Source organism: Sebastes fasciatus, chromosome 23, assembly GCF_043250625.1.
Source record: "Sebastes fasciatus isolate fSebFas1 chromosome 23, fSebFas1.pri, whole genome shotgun sequence".
NCBI classification, from domain to species: Eukaryota; Metazoa; Chordata; class Actinopteri; order Perciformes; family Sebastidae; genus Sebastes; species Sebastes fasciatus.
Genome location: NC_133817.1, coordinates 8,652,180 through 8,680,074, shown reverse-complemented (window position 1 = coordinate 8,680,074; position 27,895 = coordinate 8,652,180). Strand labels below are relative to the sequence as shown.

The following is a 27,895-nucleotide window of genomic DNA, read 5'->3' as shown; positions in this document are numbered from 1 at the left end:
GGACATATTTCGGCTTAAAATAAGTATGTTTGTGCCATGGCATGTTTGTTACGGAACTTAAGCTACGGACGTAACATCATGTGACTCAGTAAGGTAAAAATAAAAAAATAACTCAACTTTTGGTAGCCTTGTCTCCTAAAAATAACATTCCCAAACAATAAAACTGCATTGTGAATTACGTTTCGAGGGAAACGTTTTGTTGTATAACGTATCACAAATACGTTTGAGGAGGTCAGGGTGGTTGATGGGCCAACAAACACAGGACTTTCGCCCAGGAGACTGGTGTTGGTGTCCGATGTGAAACTAAAAGTCATCATTCACTTATTTTAAACAATATTTTTTTACTAAACCTAACAAAGTAGTTTTGTTGCCTACATCAAACGAAGTAGTTTTGTTGCGTTTTTGTTGTGTTTTGTTTAAATTTTGCAGTCATTTTAAGCCAAACCATGATGTTTTTTTTACTAAAACTAACCAAGTACTTTTGCTTTTTGGTTTTGTTTTGTTTCTATTTAGGTTAACCACATGTTTAAAACTGTTTAAAAGTGTAGTTTTTCCATAATCCTGGAGAAAATACATTTCCCTCAAGGATGTAGTTTAGTTGTATGGGAACGTAATTTGAAGGAGACGGGGTTATACTACGTCCGTTGCTTTGACCGTCTAATAATGATGCGGATAGGTTTACATTGGAGTTAGCTGAAAGCCTGGTGCATCTCATACAGATGCTGAGGGGTGCCTTGTGCGTTGGTACCAAGACGCCGAGGGCCACAAGTGTCAGTCTTTGATTGAAACCAGGCTGGTACTTGCTTGATTTATCTATGGAAAAATATATATATACAACACCAACGTGAAAAGTACAGGTATACAAATCATTTTAAAACCTTTCCTTCAACCAAAACCCTCTTAGTGACCTTTAGGACTACTCTAACTGTTAGGATAAAATCTATTGAAAGAACCTCTTCATGAAATGGCCTTCACATCTTCTGTTATTTACTGTTGTTGTTGTTTTTCCTCTCCTCTCCTTCCACTCCCACATTCTCATCTCAGTTTACTCGCGGTTTGTCCTCGACATTCCCTCACCCCAAACTCACCCTTTAACCCCTCGCTCTCCCCTCCACAACCTGCCTCCCGCCTCTCTCAGGTGATGATTACCTATCGAGCACCGGTTCACACAATCGTTTGGTCAATGCTCTAATTGCGTTTTCTCTCTGTGTGGGCTACACAGGGAGGGGATCGATCTTCAGCTAATGAGAGATGTTGGGCGGGGGAGGGAGAGCGGGAGCGAGAAGCCGGTTGGTCTAAAAGGAGGCTACTGTATACGAGCTCTAACCCTCCTCCTCCTCCTCCTCCTCTATTAAATGGTCTCGTTGCTATCATTCCTGCATCTCGGCTTCATTATAGCCCACACAGTATTGACCTTAAGTCAGGCCTATCAATATCCACACACACACACACACATGCAAGGATTTATATGGACGGTCCAATAAGATGCCACTTTACTGTGAAAACGGTGATGAACACTCGAAATGAGCTGCAATTTGAAGTCCGGCTCAAATGCATCCCTTTTTTGTCAGCCAAAAATTCGATCAAATTGATTTTAAATGTATTACTATTTTCTGTTATTGATATAGTTGACATTAGAGCCATCAGGGGCATATTGTAAACACATTAATGCTGGTAGTTATAGTTTGACAAGCTTGTTAGCCGTGATATTGAAGAATAACGAGCACGCCATTTAGGTGTTAAGCTCTTTTAAAGGTCGACTCCATCTGCGTTCATTTCCAGGTTTTTCAAATGGAAAACGCCCACTCAGCCTTGACGTAGGATACCAAAGTAAGCTAATCAATAAGGTTATGAATAATGTGAACGCTAGTTTGGAAATAACTGAAAGGGTTAGTTTCATGTTCTGCGAGGTAAAATTACTGTTTTGGCAATGGAGTCTGGTGGTTTTTAAGAGAGCGATATAACGGCTTCAGTTCCCCGTCGCCATCAGACAGCCCTTTCCAACAGGAAACTGAAGCTGAATTATATCACTCTCTTAAAAGCCACCAGACTCCATTCACAAAAACAGTAATTTTACCTCACAGAACACAGGAGTTGCTGGTCTACCGCTGCATCAATCGGTTAGTTTGTTTGTGTTATTGTGTGACTTTCGGATCCGAACTAACGCGGCGTCCACAGCAGTACGTTGCTTAACTTCTGTGCTGGTACTCCTGTCTGCTTCTCCAAACTGGGAGCACGCCGACCGCCATCTAAGTTACTGTAGGTAACACACTATGGATATATGTATATACTGCATGTAGAACGTCATCATGCAGAAACCTACGTCAGGTCACGTGGTGAAACGTTTTTTTTTAAGGGCTTTGGGAAAATAGCGTTTTGACGCTAAAACGTGCGTACTTTCAAAATCAAAATTTGAATGCTACAGAATGATATAAAAACCTAAAAAAATGAATGGACCAGCCCTTTAAGGGTGAGCACACAACATTTTCAGAGCAGATACTGTATGTATGCTTCGTAAAATTAATAGATAGATTTAATTTCAGTTGAGAGGTTTTTTGCCTTAATGCAATAGTCAAATGTCACATGAACACGTTGAGAGAGTTTTTGGTCGCTTTAATCCTTCATCCTGTCACTCCCCAATACAACTCCAAAAAACTGTAATAAATGAGGAACATAATCTACCGTCCTCGTTCTAAAGTCCAGCCAAAAGCTAGTGTGAGGCGTTAGCAGTCTTGAGTTAGTCAAATAAGTGTGGGGGGTATCTTCATCCTGGCGGTTGTGTGTAGGTTTTTTTGCCAGCGTTGTATCCCGGCAACAAACCAACATGCGAATACTACGATGCATCCCTCCTCACCGCCTCAGCTCGGCAGAAAGATGCTGTTTGTGGAAAACGCAAAGAGGGAAGAAACACTGTAAACTAAAACACTGTAATTTTGCTTCACTTTGCAGCCATTATAGACAGGAGAAGTTATTGCAGTGACTAATAACTCTTTCAATGCACAAAAAGCTTGAAATCCATCCTTTAAAGTGTCTTATTTAAACCTTCATATATCTCTATTTTACATGACACTCGAAGTAACAGTGACGAAACGAAAACACTTTTCCTCCTCCTCTCGTGGTCTCATCCGTCTCTGCCTCATCCTGTCGTTTTTCCTGTTCTCCCTTTCACTTTCTCTTCCCCTCTTTCTCTCGCCGCTGCTCTCAGTGAGCGAGTGGGCTGCATATTGATTTTTACTGTTGAACTTGCGTGGCTCTCTCTCCCTCTCTCTCGCGCTCGCTCGCTCTCCCTTTCGCCCCCACAGACACAAACTGACGGAGAAGTTGATTAGGAGCAGCTCTAAATATATCCTCCACCTCTTCTTCTTCCTCTTCCTCTCTCCTCCCTCACCCACTCGCTCTCCCACACCGGTTCAATCGCTCATTCTCCGCATTTTCTCTCGCCCGATTCGCCTGGACGCTGCTCTGCCAAGCGCTTTCTCTTCCTCTCTCCATTTCCTTTCCACTCGCTCTGAGCATGTCATTTGTCAAACCTACCCCCCCAAAAGAAGAAAAAAAAAGAGAGGAAGATAGAGATACACCGGCAGCTTTGGCTGAGAATCATATGATAATGTGACAAATTCATGAATCATGGGTACGATTTTCAGAGCGGTGTCCATTCTCTGAAGCTTGGGAATAGACATTAACTTGTATTTGCATTGGACGTGTTTAGATACAAGTCAATGGGAAATATCATACTGTAGAAAACCCTTCTAACTTTCTTTTCTACTGTATCTTTACTGCATGACTCACCCCTTCACCTGAATGAACCCCACATGCATGCAAGTGTAAAGCTGCGTTTCCAACAAGCAGTTCAGTTCAGTTCGTTACACGTTAAAACAGTTATTTTAGCGTTTCCGTTACCAATAGAACCACTCCATTCTTGGTACCACATCGGTCGAGGTTCTAGCGAGCTGAGTCGATACTAGAAGGAGGAGTTAACCCTCTGAGACCCACAATAGACCCGTTTTTGTCTTTTTTTAGGGGGGTACAGGAGGTCTTTAGGGGGAGATAGCAGGTCAACAGTAGATGTCACATAGAAGTGGTGTACATCATCTGAAAGCTGAGAACCTGAAGATTAATTTGAGATGCTGCTCAGCACCGTGTGTTAAGATGTTCTAGTCAAGAATCAGAAATAAACATTAATGAATTATTTAAAAAAAGAGTTGTATAAGGGTATGGAACATTATGATCAAAGTATATGATTTCCATCCCCATGCTCTGTTATGTCTCATAAGTTGTTGCAGCAATTTTTGTGGTTGATACCATTTGTTACACAGATTTGGGGAGACTCGTGGGTACCCATAGATCCCATTTTCATTCACATATCTGGAGGTCAGAGGTCAAGGGATCCCTTTGAAAATGGCCATGGCAGTTTTAGATTGCTAAAATTTAGGGTAAGTTTGGAGCGTTATTTAGTCTCCTTCTCGACATGTTGGGATGACATGGTTGGTACCGATGGATTCCTTAGGTTTCTAGTTTTTAGTTTGATATCTGTGGCTTCACTCTAGCCCTAAAACGGAACCTAGCAGAGCCTCTGAAAGACAGTGAAGTCAGTCTGGATCGCCCGTGATCCTGCGGGTCTCAGGTGGTTAAAAATAAACTCTGAAAATGTTGTTTATTTTGAAAAATAAAAAAAAGGAAATAATGAATCCAACACGTGCAGTATGTGGAAAGGGAATAGAAACATTCAAATGTGTGCATGTGTGTGTGTGTGTTTGTGTGTGTTGGAGCGCTGCAGTCTTCCCGGTGTAAAGTGAGATTAGTTGAGATGGCGTTAGAGATACCCAGATGGGAGCGAGCGCCGCTCTGTTTGTTCTGCATCTATGTCGGCCGTCCTGGAGGTAAACACAACACACGGAGGCCTTCTGCAATTTAGCGCCCTGATTGCGGCGTGGGACCAACGAACAAACAAGCTCACTGGGCCGTCCTCCTGGGCGGGCGTGTTTGTGTGTGTGTGTGTGTGTGTGTGTGTGTGTGTGTGTGTTTGTGTGTTTGTGTGTGTGTGTGCGTGTGTGTGTGTGTGTGTGACACTTTTGCGTCCCCCGATTTAAATCTCATTTGCCTTCTCCCGGTTCTACTGAGCGCTGAGGCTGATGTGGAGCAGCCAAGCGCTCTGCTCATTGTTTGAGAGGTGGTGGTGATGGGAGGTGGGGGGGTTCTCATAAACTGAGCATTTTTCAGACAATGAGCACGTGGGCGTATGGCTTTAGGCATATTTGACAGGATCAAATGACTTACACAGAAAAGAAAATTCTGTCGTTTATGAAATAATCCCCCTATACTTATTTCATCCACATCCTCTCCTCTGCTTATTTTTTCCTCTCATCTCCACCCCACCCCCCCCACCACTCCCCTTTTAAATGGATTGAGGTAAAATGGGAATCTGTATTCAGTGGGTGGTTTTAAGATACACTCACTTTGTTTAGATTTGAAATGCACATCACATATGCATGATGACATAAACCTCAAGGCTTGTCCTCAGATCTGCCTGATTTTGTGGAATAAAAGAAGCTGGGGGGGAAATACAAGGTGTTTATCATGCTGATATTGTTTTGGCTCGGTCGGAGCATGATGAGTACATGCGTGTCAATACCCGAGTGTTTGTGTGTGTGTGTCAGTAAGAGTCCGAGGGTTTTTAATCCTCCGTGCTGAATAATGGGATCAGTGACAGAGCAAGGGTGTGTGTGTTCACACAGAGGCAGCTGATTGTAATTATACGCGTTCCCAGTTCACGGAGCGACATGAGTGTGAATCTTGGTTTGTGCCACGCTGTCGCACCTTTCCTTCACTTTCCTGACTCACCACGATGCAGCTGTTGGCCCCATTTAGTGCCATAAAACAGAGCTTTATAGAGAGGCGAAGTCCTGCCTCCTTCCGGTGGACCACCGTGGGACCTTAATTCGGAAAAAATATGAAAGGTAGTCAACTGCGAGAGATGAATCATTTTTGATCCCTTTCATAGCTTAACAAGAATTAACACCTCTGTAACTATAGTTACTGTATCTATTACACTTTGATTTACTTTCTGTTCTTGAGTTTATTTTACTCATTTATGATTTAACTATATAAAAATGGTACATTATATGCCTTTAGTTTGAATAATTATACATTATTCATCATACCATAGCCGTTGAGAAGGCTCTATTCTGATTGGCTGGCAGGTATGTGACGCATATGACACAGAGCTATGTGTGACGCAGGAAGGCGTTGAGTCAAAGTCTTGTTAAGCAGCAGGCGATTTTAAATACATGAGCCATATTTGTGATTAAAAAAATAGATCCAATGATTAATAATATAAGTAAATGAACAGCTGACTTTTTCATTTCATGACCAACAAACTGCTGTTTGTCAGAGTCATCCCTTATTAATGTGGAATTTCTTCCGATAGCAGCACTTACATTTATTACTCCAGTATTTAGTTTATTATTAATTACAATATAATTATTGTTATTGTAGATATGTAACAGGTTAGGTTGCCCTTTTCATACCCGATGACCTCTGGGTCATTTTAGTTCCTGTTGCAGAGGGAACAGTTTTGAGTGTAACAGGAAGTCTAACATGAAACTAAATAGAGCAAAGTCAGATGTGTGTTTCCGTCTCGTTGTGTTGCTGTTAAAAAGATTGCAATAGAAACTGTAGCCTGATTAAGACCCACAGCCCAGACTGACGCAGTATCTTCGACATGTTTCTGAACATGGGCACAAAGCCTCACATTAGAGCACTTTTGTTTTCCGTTGATAAACTGTCAAATTTTATGGCCACATCTGTCTTGTTGAAATTCAACACGTTCTCACTCCCAACTCATCAAATACAGACGCTTGGTCAGTGGCCCAAACTGTGATGCTTGCGTCAGTTTTGGACGTGTCAGAGACGGCGTTTCAGTTTCCACTCGTTACATGCATTGTGTGTTTTTTAAAATAAACTTCCAACATGGGTTTACTTAGATTTAAGGTTTACTTACGCAACAAAAGTACTTGGTTAAGTTTAGGAAAAGATCGTGGTTTGGGTTAACATAAGTTTGTTTGTTATGTAAAATATGTATGCTTGTTACGCAATGTTCGTACGTGGTGTTAGTTAAGTAAGTAATGTAACAAAACTACAGTAAAATAAGTCCAAGACCTTCTCGCTCTTTATACTACGTCAGTTGTTCTGACCGTCTAATAATGACGAGGATGGGTTTACATTGGAGATAACTGAAAGCCTGGTGCGTCTCATACAGACACTAAAGGGTGTGTCGGTATCAGAAGTCGACGGCCACTGACCAAGCACCGGTATTTGACGAGTTGGGAGTGAGAACAGGTTGAGAAATTACATTCATATACAACAGATTTGCAACAGCGAATATGTTTTGAGGGAAACTTAATACTGCCCATCGCTGCAAAGTCCTGCACGTTAGCATGAACGCTTTCTACTGAAAGTTCATGGAAAGAAAATCTAGAAAAGAACAAACTAAGACACACTGCTGGACAGCGTGTACTGTTATATGAAGAGAAACCAGTTGTAAAGATGATAATTAAGACCTCACAGTCGATGGTCTCACCCTCACTCTCTCGTGCAGACAGGTGCACGTATGTATGCATCGCTAACTCGCACAGAAATCACCAACACCTTCGCCGAGACGTCAGGCCCGCCAACGTGATTATTATGCAGAAATTAGAGCCGTGCAGCGGAGAGCTAAACTCTGTTTGATCTCTCTGATGTGCATGTGTGAGAGCGTTCCGTGTCTATACGAGCTGCGAGAGACAGAAATAGAGACAGAGGAAGAGGAGAGAGATGCTGTCAACTCTCTCCATCCTCCTCGTCCTCCTCCTCCTCCTCAGTGAAGCAGATGTCCAATTGAGTCTATTTAAAGCCGGTGCAGTATGGCTGCTGATGCTGAGCGCGCCGGGCTGTAGCTTTGCATTACTGTTGTCTTACCTACAGTGTGCTCGGGAGCTCGCATTCGCCGTTTGCAACAGGCGTTTCCGCTCGGCTGGAAATGACCTCAAACCTCGTTATTGTAGGAAACCTTTTGTTCCTCTAAATGCACATGGATTAAACATTTAAACATGTAAGTAATGTCTTATATTCAAAGGGGCAAACCACAGCAGTTTCCTGTCAAACTGACCGTTGAGCAAATGTCCAATGACTAATGATATCATAACCCTGAAAAATAACAAAACCACTTGTGCTGTAACTCCGAAGGCTTTGGCACGGACTCTGCTCTGTTGTCCCAGACAATTATCCGAAACAGACACAGATCTTTTTTATTCTTCCTCCATCGGGGGCTCATCTGTTTTTGTTTTTTTCTCTTCCCAATGAGCACATAGCTAGGAGCTGAGAGTAGGTGGGACTTGGCTTTTGCCTTGTCATTTTATCGCCAGAGACGGGATGACGCATCTGCTGCCATGTCTAAGGGAGGAGGGGAGGAGAAAAAGTACGAAAAAAAACAAACAGTTATCAACAGGATGTGGTGGTGTCAGACAGGAAGTCAGCGCTGAGAGCGAGATGCTCTCTGCAGGGCTGCGATGAACTGTTCTGAATGAGCTGTAAAAATATTCAACATCAAGTGGATCAGCTTTAGTTGGATAATGAAACATTAGATGATTAATTATGCTCAAGGATAAACCTGCTTTTAAGGGAAACGTTAATTTGGTAATTGGTTTCATTATGTTGTTTTTTTTGTCGATTAATAGGTCCTTTTGGTGTTAGTAAACTAAGAAGTCTTTAGTTGATTAGTCGTTTTTTATGCTTTTTTTCATGCTGAATGACTTATTTCAAGTGGTGCTTTTGTGTGAAACTCAATTTTATAGATCTATCGATTAAACCAGCTACTTAATTAGTCGACAAAATCATATAAGTGTTAATCGACTAAGAATTTCTTTAGTTGAGGTCAGCCCTATTATTTATTAATTGCAGGTAAATAAAAAAATATATATTTATCCTGTTATCTCTTACAATAAGTGTCATTTACTCTCAGTGACCTGCCTCTTTTTAATTAAAATACTCCTATCCTCCCCACTGACAAAAGAAACCCTATCCTCATAGAGGTTTAAGCCTTTAAAAATGAAACAAAACAAGATGCTGAGATGGACACTTTTTGCAGTGTGCAAAAAAAACTGCTTTTAGGGGAAACTTTCATTTGTTAATTGGTTTAATTCTGGGTTTTTTTTAAGTCGATTAATAGGTCCTTTTGGTGTTAGTAAACTAAGATTTCTTTAAATGGTAAATGGACTTGGACTTATATAGCGCTTTTCTAGTCTTCCGACCACTCAAAGCGCTTTACACTACATGTCAGTATTCACCCATTCACACACACATTCATACACTGATGGCAGAGGCTACTAAGGTGCCAACTTTGCCCATCAGGATTTAATCTAAATACTCATTCACAAACCGATGGCTATGCCTCCGGGAGCAATTTGGGGTTAAGTGTCTTGCTCAAGGACACATCGACATGTGACCCGGAGCAGCCGGGGATCGAACCACCGACCTTCCGATTGGTGGACAACCTGCTCTACCCTCTGAGCCACAGCCGCCCTTCTTTAGTTGATTAGTCATTTTTTATGCTTATTTTCATGCTGAATGACTTATTTCTAAGAAAATCATTGACACATCTCCGGTAAACACAAAATTTAAAGCGGTGCTTTTGTGTGAAACTCAGTTTTATAGATCTATCGATTAAATCAGCTACTCGATTAAGAATTTCTTTAGTCGAGGACAGCCCTATTATGTATTAATTGCAGGTAAATTTAAAAAAAAAAAAAGTATTTATCCTGTTATCTCTAACAATAAGTGTCATTTACTCGCAGTAACCTGCCTCTTTTGTAATTAAAACACTCCTATCCTCCCCATTGACAAAAAACCCAAAACATCCTCATAGAGGTTTAAGCCTTAAAAATGAGAGATGGACACTTTTTGCAGTGTGCAAATTCTACAGTATGAAAGCCTTAAAAAAAAAAAAAAAAAAAAAAAGATGTGTAGACTGATATTCCCCCAGGTGTGCATATATATGGGGGAAAAAATGGGTAAACGAGTTTCCTAGGTGGGGTTTACCCTCCTCTTCCTCTCTTCCTCTATACTGTACATCTCTCTGCATCTCAGAGGAGGCTTCTTTGGAGACGCGTCTGCAGCGCGGAGGGGGCGGAGAGAGAGAGAGAGAGAGAGAGAGAGGAAGAGAGGAAGAGAGAGACAGAGAGAGAGAGAGGAAGAGAGAGAGAGACAGAGAGAGAGAGAGAGGAAGAGAGAGACAGAGAGACAGAGAGAGAGAGAGAGAGAGAGAGAGACAGAGAGAGAGAGAGAGAGACAGAGAGAGAGAGAGAGAGAGAGAGCTGTGACAGCGCTCATCACCCACTGAACAACCAGGACGGGTTGCATCCTGAGCAATCGCTGCCATTCAGCAGACGGAGTTTACAGCCTTTGCGCCGCTTTTTTCTTTCGATCTTTTTTCTTCTCTTGCCGCCGCACCCCCTCCCTCTCCTTCTCCCGGTGCTGCCCAAAAGCCAAGCGAACCATGGTTTCTATAATTTCAGACCTGGACCCTCTGAAAAGCTGGAACGTGTTAAGGTAAGCGCCACGGTCAATGTTTCGATGTAAAAACAGGGTGATATGAGCAGAGAGAGAGAGAGAAAGAGAGAGAGAGGATATATGGTGTGTTTCTTTGGAGGAAAAAGAAGGGTGGTTCGCTTTGCTGCGGTGCGTAATTACGCGCGGACTGGATTGCACCGTTTGGCTGTAATCTTGCGCCCGAGCACACAGCTACTTTTCTGAGCTCCTCTTGCTCTTGTCATGAGGGCTGATGCATGCAAGCTGCTCCGTGTGTCTGCGTACATCTCATTAACCCCCCAGATGCTGCTGCTCACAGTGCTCCATCACCACCATACACCACCACCATCTCCAAACTTCCATTCCAGTGTAGAAGTAAGAATAACACCCATTTATCACCATCATCACCCCCCCTCCTCCTCCTCCTCTTCTCCCCCCCCACCCAGCTGATTTGGTAAATGGTAAATGGACTTGCATTTATACAGCGCTTTTCTAGTCTTCTGATCACTCAAAGTGTCAGCATTCACCCATTCACACACACATTCACACACTGATGGCAGAAGCTGCTAAGGTGCCAACTTTGCCCATCAGGATCTAATATAAATACTCATTCACACACCGATGGCTATGTCATCATCTGGAGCAATTTGGGGTTAAGTGTCTTGCTCAAGGACACATCCACATGTGACCCGGAGTAGCCGGGGAATCGAACCACCAACCTTCAGATTGGTGGACAACCTGCTCTACTCCTCTGAGCCACAGCCACCCCCCTGAAAAATGGTGGAGAGCCAGAAAAAAAAAAAAAAAAGTATACCCCTCTAGGAATTTATCTTGAAACATTTACTCATGGCTGATTGCCTGCAACAGAGCAGCTTTTTTTTTTTTTTTTAGAGAATTTGCAAAACATGTTTTGATGCTGCTGCTCCAGCAACAAGCCGTTTACTACTTCTTGGCACGAGCAGGAGGCGGTTCCTGATGGTGATGCTGAATTTTCATTCACCGAAATCTCTCTCCCCTGAGGTCAAAGGTGAATCACCTCGTCTCGAGTGAGCACTCTTCCCTTTTTGTCAAACAGCTATTAGACTCATAGGCTCTATCTCTCGGAACCTGCAAATCACTATGAATACATTCGCTGTCATTAAGCGTCAGCAGCAGAAAAAAAAAAAAGCCTATGAATTTAAAAGCCGGATTTTAAAAAAAGGCCTTGTCCCTGAATATTTCAGCCATTTGATAAATAAGTCATTATTCCCTGGACGGACTCGGCGGCGGCGGCGGGGACTATCGCAAATTCTATTTTAGAAACGGAGAGAGAGGAGACAGAACCCTCAAGACCCTCAAATTATTCTTTTAATGCCGCCTCTCCCCTCTTTTATCATCCCTATCCCCCCGCTGCCCTCCATCCAGAACGCCATTATCCACAAATCCAAAATAGAAAATGAGTGGAGTAATGTAGAGCAGGCATATTTCAGTAAACTGCTGATGGACGAAGGAGGGTGGGGGGGGGGTAAATGATGTCATTCCCAAACAGGCAGTGGTGACCGTCCAGACTGAGAAATAGGACATGCAGCTGACCTGAGACACACACACACACACACACTCATAAATAGCCGCGGTACAGACTTTCTCTGCGGACACACTCTCCTCTCCTCTCCGTCTATTTGCTTAACGAGGACACATCTCCTGGTGGCGTCGCTTTTAGCTCGTTTTAGGGCAGATAACGAGTTAATAATCAACATATCGGGAGCCATGTTGGCTTTAAAGTTCAAAGGTCAAAGGTCAAACGTGAGTTTCAAATGCAAACGTTTGCACAGGAAATCCAAAGGGAGTTTACATTTTCGTCGTCACCTTTTGAGAGTCAGATTAGTCGTTAGGAAGGAAGGAAGCAAAAGAGGAGACAAGGATGCATGGAAGGAGAGAAGGAGGATTATTTACCTCCCCTCTGTCTCCTCTCTTTATTAAACCATTGTCGTTCCAGATAAGAGGCAGGAGCAGCTGTCCCTCTCCAAAGACGGCGCATCTTAATAAAGACCGGCTTACCGCCGGCCCGTCACTCACACTCTCTCGGGGTCACACACACACACACACACTTTCACCAAACACACACACACACACACAAATGATCACTCACGCCCACACTTCTCAATCATTTATGATAATGAAGCACCTCGGCGGCGTTCTCTGCGTCTCCGTGATGAGACTCACCTCCGTCACGCTCCCACTGTTGTTGTTGTCGAGCAGCAGAAGCAGCCGAACAAAAGAGAACAATCACTTGATTTAGTTAAATATCATTTTTCCTAAATTGTATCCTCGTGATAACGCAGCTGGAGAGTCGGAATTTTTAGTTGTTGAACGACAGCGGCGATCCCGTCGACTCGCCGTATTTGCCGTTAAAACGTAACGAAGATTTTTAAAAACATTATGAAGAAAAGTATGGGTGCAGATGAAAGATGAGACCCTCGCCGCCGTAACACAATTAGCCAGCATGATATGCATATTAGCACAATTAGCTGATTAATGCAGCTCTGTGGAATCTGATTTACTTTAAATGCAATAAGGAGTTAACGCAAGTGACAAATGTGTGTGCATGCATGTGTTAAAGCAAGTGTTATCATTCACTATCTCTTCTATCTTCTACACACACACACACACACACACAAACACACTCCAGAGAGGATGGATGGTAGAAATGTGTCCTCTCGCGGTGCACGTCACGTATCTGAAGTGCAGTTCAGTTATGCCATAATGAGAAACAGCATGCATATTAATTCCATCTGATTACATCCAGCTACCACACACACACACACACACACACACACACACACACGGCGAAGACGAGGTGTGTTCTGGATTCAATTAGGGAGGGGAGAGAGAGGAGAGCTCAGGTTTTTATTCTATTACTGTCTGGTTAAATCATCTCTGGATGTTCAGAGACAGGAAGTTAAAGACGAAAGTGTGTCGTTAAAGAGAGATACGACCAAAACTAGTTGTGCGTATTTTCAGCAGTTAATGTGAAAACACACATTCCTCCGCTTGCTCCGTTCTCCCCTCCTCGATATATATCTCTTCAAGGGTCGTCCAATCATCTGAATCCTTTATCGCGTACGCAGGTGCGCGCCGTCCCGCAGCTTCGGATTGAAGAGCCAAAGGGAGGCTGACAGCGGAAAAAAGGGGGCTTGACCTTTGACCCGGCAGTGTTGGTTTTAATTAATCCACTTAAAGAGTTCGTCCGCTTGCATTATGTGTCGCTTTATATCCCGCCGGACCGGGAAAGAGAGGCACAAATCCATCTGCCTAATTACCAAGACCACTGTTTGAATCTTTAAATCCCCTCTGATAGTGTGTGTGTGTGTGGCGGGAGAGTGCGTGCGGTGCTTTATCTGTAAGCCGGACCTTTTTCTCCGCTCAGGATTATACTGGTTTAACTAACGGGTTAGAGGGAAAACATGTCGTAAAGGCACGGAGCTGCCGATAGTCAGTGTTTTTATCTTTAAATTGCAGATTTTACATGCTTAGAAATTGATGGGAGTTTTAAGAATTTCTTGTCATGTTGGAAAAAGCTCAGAGACAAGCATGTCGGACTGTCACGATACACCGAAGTCAATGTCTAGTGCGAGACAGGTGTCGTTAATGTTTGATTTTGAATCAAAATCCACTAATAACTTGATAATTTTCTCTTAATTTTCAAAGAAAAAACTCCTCTTTCCTTCTTCCTTTTCCATCATTTCCGTCACGGTGTTTTCAGACGTAGAAATGAGGCTAATTTCTTCTGTTTTCCGTCGAGATGAGGACGGTCTCCGCTGCCCTGATTGGCTCCCTGACCGCAACTGAGTTTGACGCATGCAAACGATGACGCTGTTTCAGTGATTGTGTGATGTCCCAACAAGCTGTTTCCAAGGGATTTATTCTGGCAGGAAACACCTTAGAAGGTTTTCGACGTATGTTGCGCTTTTCTGCTTCCGAGCGCATCGGAGGATGTTGTCGGTTTTGGACGAGAGGAAAGAAGTAGGACTCTGAAGCGGGGCTGGTGTTAGAAAAAGAACAGGGACTGTAAATTAACCTCACATTTTGATTTGCAGATTAAAGTTAAGTCACGTTTTGGTGATTAAAAAAGGATTGCGACATTTAAATCCTAACATTTGTGGTGTTTTTTGCCAAATGGATGCACCTATAGACTCGATCGCTCAAACGATGCAGGAAAAAAGCCAGGTGACAAGTTTAAATGAAACGACGGCAGCGGGAGGGAGGGAGGGAGGGAGGGAGGGGTCGGGGCGCCATGCGGGGCGGACTCCAAATTCACTCTCCGCTTCCCACAGCTGTCAATCAAAGCTTTGTGGCGGCGGAGAACAATACTGCATTCAGCATCCGAGTGACGGAGGCGGACGGGGCGGGCGGAGGGAGAAAGAGAGAGGGAGGGCTGGATTCCTCCGAACCGCCCTGGAATCAGGGAGAGAGAGAGATAATAACAGAGTTGAGGAGAGAGAGTGCGTCACGAGACACAAAAGAGACGGAGGGAAGATGACAAGAGGGAAAGACTAGAGATTACAGGAGAGAGAGCAGCATGTAGACTCACCCAGGTGTGTGTGTGTGTGTGTGCTGTTAAGCAGACTGTGTTTTATTAAAAGTTGGATATTGTTCCGTCAATGCCACCTCTCATATCATAGTTATATTTTGTATTATTGTTATTAATATGGGATCTACAGTGGTGGAAAGAAGTACATTTACTAAAGTAGTGTCCTAAAGCATCAATATTGTTCTTTTTACTCCACATCTGTCGATTTACACACAAAATACAAGATGATTTTATGAGATGTAATGCAGTTTTATAGATTCAACAACAGTATATATGGCTGAAACAAACAATTACTTTCTTTATCAGTTGATTTGCCAAATCATCTTTATTAAACTATTAATCATTATGTCTATAAAAGTGAAGAATAAACCTTTATGACCTCACATTACCAGAGCCTGAGGAAACGGTTTCTTCCTTTTTCTTTGTTTTGTCCAGACAATACGCAAAGATATTCAGTTTACTATAAAATCAGATGGAGAAAAGCAGGAAAACACGACTTAAACGGTTAATCAATCGATCATTAAACTCGTCGCTAATGAATTTCCGTCTATTGACTTGTATTTATCGATCATTTTCAGCTGCACAAACCTATATAAAGTTGTTCAAATGAGCTCCATGTGGCCCAGTTACAATAAGATAACACATATATGTTAATATAAATATGGTGACATCTATTATTATGGAGGTCTGGGGTTCCCCTCTGAACATTTTTATAGCCGCGGTGGTAAGCCACAAACATCACATGATCAATCTAGCGAGTAGATCACAGCCACAGTCATTTACATACTGTGTGGAAAAAGCACCTCTGCTCTTTTCCCCCTGAAGGTTAATGTTTTATTTAATTAAATATATTATATTTTGTCAGTATAGGTGGTCTTTATTTCCGCCTCTGATGTAAAACACTGCACTAGACTCTACAATCTGACCGGATTCATGCTGCATATCGAGCACTTTTACTTTGGATTCTTAATTCACATATTCTATACGTGACTTCTGCATGTGATGTCGTGTTTTCAAAAGGATCTGAATCCTTCTTACACAAGTGATGATGTTAATTTAATCAGATTCAGATCAGATGGTTTGAATGGACAGGTCAGAGGTCACATATTATGTAATGTTTTCCAGAGTAAAAGTAAAGTTAAGGGAGGCAAAATGGACAAATTTTAAAATATATATCAAAGTCTTAGTGTAATTTCTGTGTCTCCTTCTGCCGTCAAAGTCAAAACCTCGCTGTTGTTCTGCCTTCTATTACTATAACAGTCTGTGGTTTCCTTCTGAACAATTCTATAGCCACGCTGGTGAGCCACATACAGCACATGATGACACATTTCATCTCATGATCAGTTTAGTTAGTAGATGACACCCTAAACAACTAGCATCTCTGCTCTTTTCTCCTGAAGTTTAATGTTTTATTTCATAAAATTATATTCATATTGTTGCATATTTCTGCCTCCGATGTAAAACACTGCACTAAATCCTGCAATCTAACAGGAGTCATGCTGCATATTGAGTATTTGCATTTTGTATACAGGACTTTGGCCTGTGATGTGTCGTGTTTTTCCATCGTGGTGTTGCCGTTTCACCTACATAAAGGATTTGAACTCTTCTTTCACACCTCATGGTGTTAATGTAATCAGATTCTGCTCATGTGAGCATGAAAATGTTTATCACCTCTGCTTTGAAAGGTCACATCTTATGTCAGATGTTTTTCCGTTTTGCCAAGAGTAAAAAGTATATGACAGTAAGAGGACGGATTTTAAAATATATATCAAAGTGTGTAGTTTCTGTGCCTCCTCCTGCCGTCAAAATCAAAACCTCGCTGTTGTTCTGCCTTCGTTCGTATATTTCAGCTGCTGCTGCATCATTCTCAGCCTTTCAGAGGTTACAGTGTGTGTGTGTGTGTGTTCCTGTCCCAGACTCAGTCTTCATCTCACTTGATTTCTTCCAAAAGTCAGATTACCTACCGCAGGCTTACAGCGCTCTCACACACACACACACACACACACACACACACACACACACACACACACAGAGGACCCCGTCTGTCTCTTTAATGTTATTTTTGACTAAAACAAGTGTTGTTTCCTGTCATAGCAGATACAGTAGCTGCTCTTTTTGTCTGCTGTTTTCCGCCCCAACAACATATCAGCTTAGTCAACAGCAGCCGCAGGGATTTAGAAACACAACACACACACCTCACATGACTGTCTTTTTCTTTCTGTCATTCCTTTCTTTCTCTTTTTCTGTCTTTTTGTTTTGCTTTGTCTTGTTTTCCTTTTTTCTTTCTGTGCTGTTATGCATCATCTTCATTTTTAACCCTTTTCTTTATTTCATCCTGTCTTTCATTCATTTCTTTTTTCCCCGTTTCTCTCTCTTTTGTCCTCCCCCCCCCCCCCCCCCTGTTGAGAGGCCAATTTTCTTTTTTTCCTTTGATTCATTTTCTATCCCACCTTTAACTGCTCGGTGCAACCCTATACATTAGCCTCTGCACACGTACAAGCATCCAACACACACTTAATGCCATTGGCCCCAACGTGACAAATCTGTTTAATAATGCACCACCTGGAGCACGGCACTCCATCTCTATCTCTCTTTCCTCACACTCTCTCCTCCTCTTCACACAAACACACATACACTAATCATTCCCTCTGGCTGTAGTTTACTGCTGTACTTTGTTACAGTCTTATTCTCACGGCGGTCAGGCTCATAAAGAAGCTTTATACCTGTGTGTGTGGGTGTGCGTTGTATGGCTTAAGAGACACAGGAAGTATAGTGGAGACTCTCAACCTTCTTTACATCCCTTCTTTTTCTGAAATTTCTCCTTCACCTCAGCGGATTTCCTCCGCTCTCTTCCAGCGCATCGGATTCCTCCCTCCTTTTTTTTTTTTTTTTTTTTTTTACTCACAGTGATCCTGTACAAGCATGTAACCAGAGAGGGAAAAAGAGGAAGAGGATGAGAGAAAGAGAGAAGGATGGTGGTGGTGTGGGGGGTAGAAAAACTGAGAGGGAAAAATAGATCTTGTCTGAATAAATAAACAGCTTTCGCTTGCAACTGAAACGGAAAGCTTAGCGGAGTAAAGGAGGAGGGGTGAGGAAGAAGAGCGAGAGGAGGATGAGGGGGTGAGAGTCAGCGAAGGAAAGGAAAACATTGGCACTCTGCCCGGTGAAAATAAGGAAGAAAAAAAAAAGGAATTAAATCTCTTTGTGTGTGTGACTGATGGATGCTCAAAGTGAAGCCAAAGGAGAAAAAATGCAGACAATGCATGACCAGAGGCCAAATGAAAAACTGACCAATCATAGAGAGTGTTTGGTTTTGCAAGGATCACTTGAGCAGGTCAGGTTGGAGCTGTTCAGTACCAGAGGCTATGAAGGAAAGCATTATTCTGTATGTAGATGGATATGTTCTCCATTTATTGATGTTTTTATTTCGCAAAAAGAAGCTAATACGTTTGTAATTCAGCCAATAAATGTGGCGGATGTGGATAAGATGCTGGATGACTATATTGCGCAATATTGTAAATAACATCTTTGGTTGTTTATTGCTCCACTGTTTGAAATATAGCTTTTTCTGAATGAGGTTTGGCATGAAAATGAATATTAAACATGCTGAATGGCGACTGTAAGCACCTTCATTCCAGAAAATATCAGCTTAATACTAAAAAAAGTTGTGTAGCGCTATGAAGGTTGTATATGGGTTAGATGCAGTTTGATTTACTAAACTGTACAAGTGTATATTATTGTGAATACCATCGTTGGTTTCAATGGGAAATTGTATTGTTCCACAGTGTAAAATCTAGCTTTTTCTGAATGAGGTTTGGCATGAAAATGGTCAAATTTAAAAAGTGCTGAATGGCGGTACGAAATATCGACTGTAAGCACCTTCATTCAAGAAAATATCGGCTTAATATTATAGAATTATGTCGGGTTATGAAGGTTATATATTGTTGACATGATGGGTAAGATGATGTTGACTATACTGTGCAAGTATGCTGATAACATCTTGGTTTCTGTGGGACAATTGTATTGTTCCACGGTGTAAGATATAGCTTTTTCTGAATGAGGTTTGGCGTGAAAATGGTTGAATTAAAAACGTGCTGAATGGCAGCATGAAATATCGACTGTAAGCACCTTCATTCCAGAAAATATCGGCTTAATACTAAAAACCTATGTAGGGTTATGAAGGTTATATATTGTTGACATTATGGGTAAGATGCAGTTTGATTGACTATACTGTACAAGCATGCATTATTGTGAATACCATCCTTGGTTCCAATGGGACAATTGTATTGTTCCACCGTCTAAAATATAGCTTTTTCCGGATGAGGTTTGGCATGAAAATGGTCAAGTTTAAATGAATGGCTGTACGAAATATCAACTTTAAGTACCTTCATTCAAGAAAAGCTTAATATTAAAAGGTTATGTAGGGTTATGAAGGTTATATATTGTTGACATTATTGGTAAGATGCAGTTTGATTGTACAAGTATGCATCGTTGTGAATACCATCTTTGGTTTCAATGGGACATTTCATTGTTTCACGGTCTAAAATATAGCTTTTTCTGAATGAGGTCTGGCATGAAAATGGTCAAATTTAAAACATGCTGAATGGCGACCGTCAGCACCTTCATTCCAGAAAATATCCACAACGAGCTTTCAGAAACCCCGCGTTGGTCACACTGCACAGAGAGAAAAATATAGAGTGGATGAGAGGGAGAGCTAATGAATTATGGGTGGCCTGTGAACAGAGAGAGAGAAAGGTCTGTGCTCTGTCGCTCTCTTTCCTCCTCCTGGGTTATGGAAGTGTCACGCTGCGAGTGTTGCCATGCAGATGGTGACCCTGGAGGGAGGGAGGGAAAAGAAGGAAGAAAAAAACAGAGTGAGCTCAAGAGAAAGATAAGTGAAAATAGAGAAGAAGCAGTGTGTTTTTTATTTATTTTTTAAATGCAAACTGCCTGGAGAGAACAGAGCAGGAAGTACAGCTGATTGACTGCAGAGGGTTCACAGTCTGCTTTAATCGCAGTCAACCGGATACAACCAGTGTTGCTTTATGTGTACTAACAACTGTCATATTTAGACGGTTAAACAAATTCAGCAATATGATCAATCAAACTAGACAACCCAATTCTGTTTTGAGAGCTGCTGGTTCCCCAGTTTAACCCAGATACAGATTTAGCGAGGACGGTTGAGGTCAGAGGTCATGGTGCTTGGGGGGAGCTGAAGCTGTATGACATCGACAGATACTGGCAAGCGAAGAAGAGATAAACCAGAGCAGGAATAAGAAGTTGGACTTGCACAAGAAGATCACACACTCTTACATAGTGTAGAAAAAGGGAACAGCGCTGCAGGGTGGAGTCGCAAACAGCGGGAATACTGTATGAGGTAATAACCAGAGCTGATTGGCTCCAGACTCTTGAGTAATCTAGTCAGAAATAAAGGAAAACCCCCTTTCACATGTTGTGACATAAGCGGTTCTACTTGGACTGCATATTGTAGTTACATGTGCAAAAATCCCCTATTTATCTTTACATTAAATTCAAATAGATCATGTGACTATAGGCAAAACTTATATGCTGATTTTGATTTAAAGTAGACTACATTTAAAGGGACAGTGTGTGATGTAATGTTGGTGTTTGTCGAGGGCTGATGAGGTCTCCACAGCAGAATCTGTGTTGCCGTGCAGATTCTCTGAGAGCTCCCTTAAAGAGCAGAGTCTAACTATCTCACCATTCGCTTTAATGGTCAGCTCCTTAATGGAAGTGTGTTTCCGACTGAACAGGGTGAAAGTGACGCCGGCGTTCTTGTCGGTTTATGTAACGTAATGTTCCCATTGTATCTAACCAGCGCGCAGTGATTCCTAACGCCGTCTAATGACATTATTATAACTCATTTCAAAAGAGATTATGCAACTCTGGATCTTATGCAACTTCCCTTCAATGTTCCGTGCGGCGGATTCATATAATCTATAAGTGAAGTCTGTGTTCTGCGTTAATGTTATATCAAAAATATGATATAACTTCATAACTAACTGTTGGAGTTTCAAGGAGCTCACGGTCATCATAAAGACATCATGTAGCTGAAGCAGGAAGTGACAAAGCAGTATTCACATTGCAACATTTTGGCAGCGTGACACATGTCTGTCGGTGCTGTGTTGTGATTGGCTAGTTTGTGGACATGTGACTTTGTTATTTATAGCAGTATCTCAACTTGTCTCTGAGAAAACTCGTTGATTACTGAATGCACTTTGAAGCGGCATTTGCTACAATCGTTTACCTCTGTTCACTGATTTTATACAAGGGGTGGACAAAATAATAGAAACACCTTACAGCTACAATTGGGATTGTATTGGTTTATTATATTATAAGATGCTTGTTTTAGTTTGTCCAGCCAATGCACTTTTGTACACAAAGTCTTAACTGCAAAGCAAAGTTTTAAAGCAGTCAGATATTGAGCAGTGAGTTGTCTTACTTCTACTTGGCCTTAGCTGAATTTGGCTTTCCAAAAGACTGCATAAAGATGGAAATGTGAAGAGTGGAGTAAAGTAGTGAAGAGCAGGAGAGAAGCGGGAGGAGACCCGACGGTGTTACTGCAGCTGCAGAAACAGTGTGTGTTTTATGGGAGTGGACTGTTGCTTAATGTTCTGCTCACAGCCAGATGACTCAAGAAAGAGCCTGGAGCCATCATGGTCATTACATCTCATACTGAGTGAGTGAGTGTGTGTGAGCGAGAGAGAGAAAGAGAGACATGCATAAGAAGTGGGAACCAGAAACTTCAGTTCTTCCTGTAGAGTTTAGTGTCATAGATTGAGGATAAACAGAAGCACATTTAAAGACACATAACAAAATTGTTTTTGTCACTTATAAGGACATTGCATTGACTTACATTCCCTGGACACTTATCCAAACTTTAACCATAACTACTACTACTACTATAACGCTTTCTCAGCTGAAATTGCAAGGCGCTTCTCTGAAAATGCTTAGCTTTGGAGGTGCAGCGTTTTTCAGCTGAAACCATCTATTTCTATGCCTGAGACGCTTTGGTTGCGTCTGGTTGCTACGATACGGAATATATCCGCAGAAGTAAACATGTCAGCACCAGGTGGAGTACTTGTTCTGGATGAAGGGAAGGCTGTGGCACTGTGAGAGAGAGGATGGACCCGTAGGTGTTTGTGGGTTCATGAGATTTTTAGGCTGAGGAAACACGTCGGCGAGTACGAAAGTTCGGTTCGGATTAACGTTATTATCCCACACAGGGAAATTTGTTTTGGTCCAGCGCTCCAGACTTGGGGACAGGGGCCGGCTTAAGGCATAGGCTATATAGGCGATCACCTAGGGCGCCACCTTCTGGGGAGAGCTGATATACACTCTAAAAATAAAACAAAAAAGCTGGTGTGCGCCCTTCCTCATTTTCTGCATTGAGGTAACAAATGAACAAATAAATAAACTGACTAAAAACTAACCAACATTATCAGGGACCAATTGTTTATTTATATTATAATAAATGCAGTTATTTATGAAAATAAAAATCTTAATTTTTGTCTTAACACCATTGTGATGTGTGTGGCAGTTTATGAAGCTGGTGTGGACTTTATGTTGTCCTCATGCAAGGCCGGCTCTAGCCCCTTTTTTGTATTTGGAGTTCCCCGCCCCGCCACTGGCGTCACTGCTCTAGGGTTAGGGTTCTGGGGGGTTGGACCCTAACCCTAACGCCTGTCCACAGTAAAAACAATAAAAACACTAGTATAACATACAGAATAACACCACAACATGCTCATAATAGAACACATTTGATCACGTCTTTGTGGTTAGGCTGTTTGTCCCGCCCCTCGTCCATTGTGATTGGAGTGACAGTGACGAGCGTAGCGTTTTCCCCAAAGTTGAACATTTTTCAGCTCTCGGCGACCTGAAAAAAAAGCGGCAAACATGCAGCTCTCAGCGTAGAATAGACGCTCAGTGCCTCTCCACGCTGCTGGCGTTTTTACCATAGCGTAAATGCGCGGAGCTCCCATTGCAAAGCATTAAAATAATATGCTTGCCTCTGGAAAAAAAAGCTTTGGTGGACCCTTAACTCTAAAATATCAAGGTTTACCTTGCGGGGATCTGTTTTATGTTCCCAAATGGATCCAAGTCCCCAAAATGCATCAAATGTGTGTGTTCAGATTTATTTCCCCATGATGTGATTAATACAACGACGCACACTCAGCGGGAGCGGTAAATCCGTCCCTCGCAGCGCTGAGTATATACATAGTATATTTCTAGCTTTCTTTCCTGGAACCTGCTTATTTCTAGTCTAGTCAAGTCTTTTCTTTTCTTTTTCTTTTCTCTCTGGACCGTGTTGCCACTGTTTTTAAACAAAGCATATTTGGATCTTTTGTCTGCCTCTCTTTGCCTCATATCTCCTGGCTGTACCAACTGAATGTGCAGGCAATGAGCTCCGCCACAGCAACATTAAGACAACATTTCATCTCATCCCCTCGACGCCGCGCTTTGGAAGATGACGGCAATTTGGACGAGATGTTTCGAGGCCTTGGGTTGTCTCTCCTCGCTCGCTGACGGTCCCCGGTGTGCCGCAACATTAAAGCGAGACTGGAGCGTGAACGTATGGCCGGCTATTAAATGGCAATCACACACAGAAGAGCTCTTTTATAGACGAACACATTTCTGCTTAATAGCTCTTGCAGCAGAGTCGTCCAAATATGACATTGCAAATGAAAGCCCTCCGAACGCCGGCGCTTATTAAAATCTTTTGCTGAAATCTTTCAATTTGTCAGTTTTTACGTGATGTGGGTCAGAATTGAAATCCTGACACTCTCAGCTTAGTTGTGCGATCACGCTTTAAGGATTTCATGAGTTGTATTGAGCATCAGGCTTCCTCTAATAGTGTCAGGCACAGTTAACTCGCCGTGGCCGATGTTCTGGGCCGCTCGTGGCTCGAGCGTAGCCCGGCGGCGGAGCTGCAATCTGGGGGAACCTTGTGAGCCTTCTCTGCTCCGTGTCCCGAGATTACTTGAACCTCTCGCCCTCTAATGGCTGCTTGAGGGCGGAGTTAATGTCATCACCGGGCCCTCTGCCAGCCCCTGGGAGTCCCGCTCCACCCTGCCCCATTAATTTCAAGTGCTACTCATATCCTTGGCCCCCTTTACTTTCCATCTCTCAGCCCCCTCCCTCCTTCCATCATCATCTCGGCGCGCCCCAGCCCAATCTCGGCGCTCTCCTGGCTCATTTTGAGCTGTAATTGGACAGGAGTCCCGGGGGACGGTCGTCAGCACGCCCCAGCGCCTCGCGTCCCATCTCCAGAGTGGAAACGCGCCCGGCCATGGTCGATAAGCAGCGCTCCCGCTCAGTCCAACAATCCCTACTCTGCTAACTTTCAATGGGCAGGATGACTGGGCTTCGCTTTAGAACAAGTGTTCTCTAAGAGCTCAAAAGTAGGCCCACAGATAGGTGGGACCGCCTCACCTCTCCATATCGTAGTCAGGAGCCTCCATACGGAAAACACGCTGCAAAAACATCTCCAGCTCGTCATTTCTGTCTTTAATTGAGTTTAAATTTTCTAATGCTGTAAAAAAGATTTTCCAGTCTCTGAAATCAGTTTTAATTTTTATTGTTGGGAAGTTGAGTGGAAAAACGAAACCACTATCTAATGAAGCATACTTTTTAAATGTTTTATACGCTGTAACTAGGGCTGTCAAAGTTAACGTGATAATAACGCGTTAACACAAATTTGTTTTAATCACTAATTTCTGTAACTCATTGACACAACTTGCGTTTTACCGTTTTAACACAGACTCAGTTTTAAAGGTAGAGTGAAGATACTGGTATCATATGAAACTAGAAAAACCTCAGGAATCCATTGGTACCAACCATGTCATACTAGCTTGTCATGAAAGAGGTTAAATACCGCTCCACATTTTGGCGAGGAAAAACTGGCATGGCCATTTTCAAAGGGGTCCCTTGACCTCTGACCTCAAGATATGTGAATGAAAATGGGTTCTATGGGTACCCACGAGTCTCCCCTTTACAAACATGCCCACTTTATGATAATCACATGCAGTTTTGGGCAAGTCATAGTCAAGTCAGCACACTGACACACTGACAGCTGTTGTTGCTTGTTGGGCTGCAGTTTGCCATGTTATGATTTGAGCATATTTTTTATGCTAAATGCAGTACCTATGAGGGTTTCTGGACAATATTTGTCATTGTCATTACATACATTTGCATAAAGCAGCATATTTGTCTACTCCCATGTTGATAAGAGTATTAAATATTTGACAAATCTCACTTTAAGGTACATTCTGAACAGATAAAACGTGTGATTAATTTGCGATTAATTGTAATTAACTATTTTAATTCATTGACAGCCCTAATTGTAATTAATGGCTCTATTTGTGCCAAAAAATATATATCAGGTTATGCTAGGGGGGGATTAACTATAAGTAGCTATAAGGACTTTATCACAACCTGGCAACAAAAAAGTTTTAAACGGCTGATGTATATATCATTTACAAACAATTAATGAAACCATTTTCGCAATGGGATTTCACTCCCTGAACCACGAAGCCATGAATGCATGAATATGTGAGTGATGTCCTGTATTTTAATGCCAGACGACATCTTATTACCTCCCATCCAGCGAGTACGTCAGGCCTGAATATGATCCCGCCGTTCTACCGGATGCCATCCGTCTCTGTCTGTCTTCACACCCCCCACACACACACACTTCTATATCTGACGGTGTTGTGTTTGGATCTCTCCCCGTGCCAGCTTGTCCCTGAGCCGCATTTGTGCTGGTAATCTGTCACATGAGCCCGTCTCATCGGAGGCACGGGAACATTTTGGAGCTGCGAAACTGAGAGGCGGGATAACACCCCTAAAAGCTTCCTCTCTTATTGCCCACAGCTCAGTCCAAAACTATCCCAAATCTCCGTCCTTATCTCTTCTCCTTTATTGCCGAAGCTTGACGGGCACATGACAGTTGAGAAAAATGCCCCAAATTGGGGCCTGACCTGAGCGCTGTTGGTGTATACCTGCAGCTCCCTCCAGAGGCCGGCCCGCTCAGGTTGAAAAATGTTTCACTGAGTGTTTTTTTTTATCCGCCTTGGTGATAAAGTTATTTTCTTTGTCTCTGACCATCTGTTCCCCGCTGTAGAGCTCTCAAAACATCCCGTTTTATATAATCCTTCCCGCCGCTGACCTGCCCTCTCTCCGCAGCTCCTGCGACAATTACAGCTGAATACCTGATGATTGTGTGTGTGTTTGCCTGTTACCAAGTAGAAAAAGAGAAGAAGGCAGGCGCTGAAAAGTGTGTGTCGGCGCTGTATTGGCATTCACACGCCAGCGGATGAAAGCGGCGGCGCCGTTAATAATTGAAAGAGTACTTAACGACAGGAGCGCTGCCCTCGCAAAGACAGCTTTTAATAACCAGGAAGGTTTCATATTTCTAGTTCTCTCTTCTTTTTCATCTGTGCCCCCTCCTTCGCCGCCGCCTCCCCCACCTCCTGCCCACTCCTCTCTTCTCCTTTAGAAGCTTTCTCAGCTCTATTCACCGGAGCAAAGGAACGCCGCTGAAGAAGCATCTGTCTGCCTTTTTAAAAACATAGTGGAAGAGAAAATGTGTGTGTGTTTACACTATTAAAGTGGGGCACATTGTGCTGGAATGGATAGCGTACCATGCCTATTGACAGGGAAGTCTATTTATTACGTCTTCCACATTATCCCTCCGTCCCTGCTGTCTAGTTGAGAGATATGTATTTGTTTATGGAGGCGCTCCGTCTCTACTCTTAATGCGCTTGCCGCTCACCCTCATTAATTCGCTTGATGGTCTTTGATTTGCCGGGCATCACTAAGTCGCATTAAGAAATGTATTTCCCAGCTCTTACTTAACGACGCTTCCAGAACCAACGCAATTAAATGCACATTTAAATGCTCCAAGGTTTCCCTCTACATTCATGAGCGGAGACAGGCGCTTGATTAGCGCCCCTGCAGAAAATTAAGCAGCCGGGGAAAGGTGATGCTGAGCTTTTTTTTTTTTTGGTGGATGCCACACGTCTTTTAGTGCACTTTCTTTTTGATAGCATTGCACTCGTCCTGATAATAGCAAGCTAATAAAGGCTTCCGTTGTCATATTTTATTCATAGAACACTGTCGTGACTAATTGGTGTGCAGTAGGTGGTGCTAAATATGAATTCCATGTACTCGTGGTTTGAAAATATTCCCTCATGCATTCATTTTCTACACATGATCAGACCAATCAGACCAACACTATTTCACCACTTACCTCTGGTAAGATCAGTAGCCAATAGTTTCAGTTTAATTTGCCCAAATTTTGACATAACTGCCTATGCCCACGAAGGCCGCCTTTTGCTGCGACTTACTTCGCCTTTGTCTTGGCCAAAACGTTTCACTCAAACACACCACAAAGACGACAGCCGAGGGCCAGTTAGCACGTGCGTTCTGCGCCTACGTGAGATGAAATAACTCTCCACACCAGCAGGTGGCGATAGTCTGTGTTCGTCATTCAAAAAAGGAAACAGGAAAACAGAGGATGGCGGATATACAAGCCGTTGTTATGATACGTACATGAAACGAAGCGACCATTTTCACACCACTCCCACTCACCACTTGGCTTCATTCCAGATGTTCATGTCGCTGTGAAAATATCTGTCTGATCGGAATGATCAGATGAGATGAAGATGAAACATGAGAAGAGCCTTCTGTGTTTTTCTTCTTGACTTTACTCGTTGGCTTGCTTTCCTCTCGTCCGTTTCT

The 27,895-nt window shown here is 42.6% G+C and overlaps 1 protein-coding gene across 9 annotated transcripts in view; it reads left to right on the top strand.

Annotated features, from left to right (window-relative positions):
* The first annotated feature begins 10,268 nt into the window (after nt 1–10,268).
* celf2 (cugbp, Elav-like family member 2) overlaps nt 10,269–27,895 on the top strand; it is a 227,379-nt gene continuing 209,752 nt past the window's right edge. For 3 of the 9 annotated variants that reach the window (XM_074625735.1, XM_074625718.1, XM_074625731.1), the window contains exon 1: nt 10,307–10,584. In XM_074625735.1, coding sequence (XP_074481836.1) covers nt 10,532–10,584 — 53 coding nt within the window. In that variant the 5' untranslated portion in view covers nt 10,307–10,531. Of the gene's footprint in view, nt 10,585–27,895 lie in introns of all 9 variants that reach the window. The other 6 variants (XM_074625738.1, XM_074625692.1, XM_074625701.1 and 3 more) reach the window with 6 other exon arrangements.